The sequence below is a fragment of the Agaricus bisporus genome (assembly GCF_000300575.1).
Source record: "Agaricus bisporus var. bisporus H97 unplaced genomic scaffold AGABI2scaffold_16, whole genome shotgun sequence".
Classification (NCBI taxonomy): Eukaryota; Fungi; Basidiomycota; class Agaricomycetes; order Agaricales; family Agaricaceae; genus Agaricus; species Agaricus bisporus.
The window spans coordinates 336,178-338,345 of NW_006267351.1; the positions used below are offsets into that span (position 1 = coordinate 336,178).

General features: G+C 44.3%; 1 protein-coding gene across 1 annotated transcript in view; it reads right to left on the minus strand.

The window, feature by feature from the left end:
• Positions 1 to 1,507: 1,507 nt before the first annotated feature.
• Positions 1,508 to 2,168, minus strand: part of AGABI2DRAFT_146871 (hypothetical protein) — a gene marked incomplete at both ends in the record, with an annotated part of 1,563 nt that continues 902 nt past the window's right edge. Inside the window, 2 exons of the mRNA XM_006457219.1 lie at positions 1,508 to 1,522; positions 1,560 to 1,860. Of these exons, the coding sequence (XP_006457282.1) occupies positions 1,508 to 1,522; positions 1,560 to 1,860 (316 nt within the window). The remainder of the gene's footprint in view (positions 1,523 to 1,559; positions 1,861 to 2,168) is intronic.

A 2,168-nucleotide genomic window follows, 5' to 3' on the forward strand; every position in this document is an offset into this window, starting at 1 on the left:
CCCAGGAATGTGTCGTAGGAGGAAATCGTATTCCTGTAGCATGAGGTACCATCTTGCCTGTCGAGCATTGAGCTTTTGAGGTTCTCGGAAATATTTAGGTTCTCGTGATCAGTCCATATCTCAAATTGCTCCTTTGCATCCAATAGGTAGTGTCTCCATAGTTTCAAGGCTTTTATGATGGCTAGTAGTTCCTTGTCGTAGATCTCGTAGTTTCGTTCGGCTTCAGATAATGTTTTCGACATGAAGGCGACCGGGTGCCATTTGTCTTCTTGTTCCTGTGATAGTACTGCTCCTGTTCCATAGTTTGATGCGTCTACTTCAACCCTGAATTGTCCTTTGTCCTTGGGTAACGCTAGGACCGGTTCGCTGGCGATAGCCTGTTTGATTTGTTCGAAAGCTTGTTGTTGTTCATCGTTCCAATACCATTTCTCCCCCTTCTTAGACTTCAGCTCGTTTAGTGGTTGCGCGATGGTGCTGAAATTCTTGATAAATCGTCGATAGAAGTTGGCAAAACCTAAAAAGCTTTCGACTTGTTTGACCGTGGTAGGGACTGCCCAATCTCGTATTGCCTTGACCTTTTCTTCTTCCATTGTTGCCTTTCCGTTCCCGATAACCGTTCCTAACACCGTTGTTGATGAGACATTGAACTCGCATTTCGTCCGTTTAAATGATAAATTGTGTTTCTCCGCGATTTTGAGAAAACGTAAAGTCCGTGCTTCCAATTCCTCATCGTTCTTTGCTGGAATGATGAAATCATCCATGTAGTTGGCTAAAGATCCGTCTTGTATCATTTCTCGAAAGATTGTCGCCATCATACGTGAGAAGGTGGCGGGGGAATTACTCATTCCAAAGAACATGACCGTTGGTTCAAATAATCCGCGATTCGTCAAGAACGCTGCTTTCCATTCATCTCCTTCTCGTATCCGAACGTTGTTATACCCCCAGATAATGTCCAATTTGTTGAAAACCTTGGCGTCTCTGAGTTGATCTAATACTTCACTGATGAGGGGTAGTGGCGTCTTGTCTTTGATCGTGATTTCATTCAGTTTCCTATAATCCTGACATAACCGTAGTGAACCGTCTTTCTTGGGAACGAAAAAACATGGTGCTGCATAGGGTGATTTCGATGGTCGGATTCGATTGGTAGCCAGGTTTTCATTCAAGAATTTGTCCAGTTCTTCTCTCTCCAGTGGTGTCATGCTATAAACCTTTGATGATATCTCCGTTGGTGCGTTTTCCGTGAAGTTAACTTCGTGATCCCATTCCGTTCGTTCAGGTAGCTTGTCGAAGTTCTTTTTGTTGAAAAGATGGGCGAAGGGTTTCATGTATGCTGGTAAGTCTTCAGGGTTCGTTGGATCCGGTTCTTTTTCCTCAGTGTCTTCGTTTGATTGTAATCGTCGTATACGTGGTTTGAAAGAGATGTCGGTATGGGGAAAAGAACATGATGTGGGGCACCGGTTGAATTTGATAATTCCTTGTTTCCAATTGATCTCGGGGTTGTGGTTCGTTAACCAATCATGACCTAGAAAGAGATCGGATGATTGTAAGGGAGTGACGACCGCGTCCAGTTGTTCGTTATGACCGTTGATGTTTATGTCTATTTTCGCGAATTTAGTGATATCCTTCTTTCCTGCTATCGTTCCATCTGAATTCCTGCATGTGATCAGCCGTTCCAGTTTCTTCGTCGGGATCTTCTTCTTCTTTACTAGTCCTTCGTTGATACATGTGTGTGTGCACCCCGAGTCGACCATGGCTGAGACTTTGAGTTTCTTTCCGTTTGTTGTAGTGAGGATGGGTTTTACTTCCAGTTCTTGCACTCCTAGACGTTTTTGAGGGACAACGTATCGATTGTTCATTTGTCTAGGTACATTGGTTCGCGAGGTCGTGCCTACTCGGAACCATCGGAAAAACCCTGCTCCTTCTTGGAGTCGTCTTCATCGTCAGAATCCTCGTTCATCGCTCTAATCCTTCCACTCCTGTTGCTTCGGCAATTCTTCGCAATGTGTCCAAATTTCCCACAACTGAAACACTTGAAGCTCTTCTTCTCTCCAAAATTCTTCTTCTTCTCTTCGCAGTTCTTCCCGATGTGTCCGAACTTTCCGCATTTGTGACATTTGGGTTTCCCATCCTTGTCCCATTCGAATTTCTTCCATCCTATCTCCATCGGT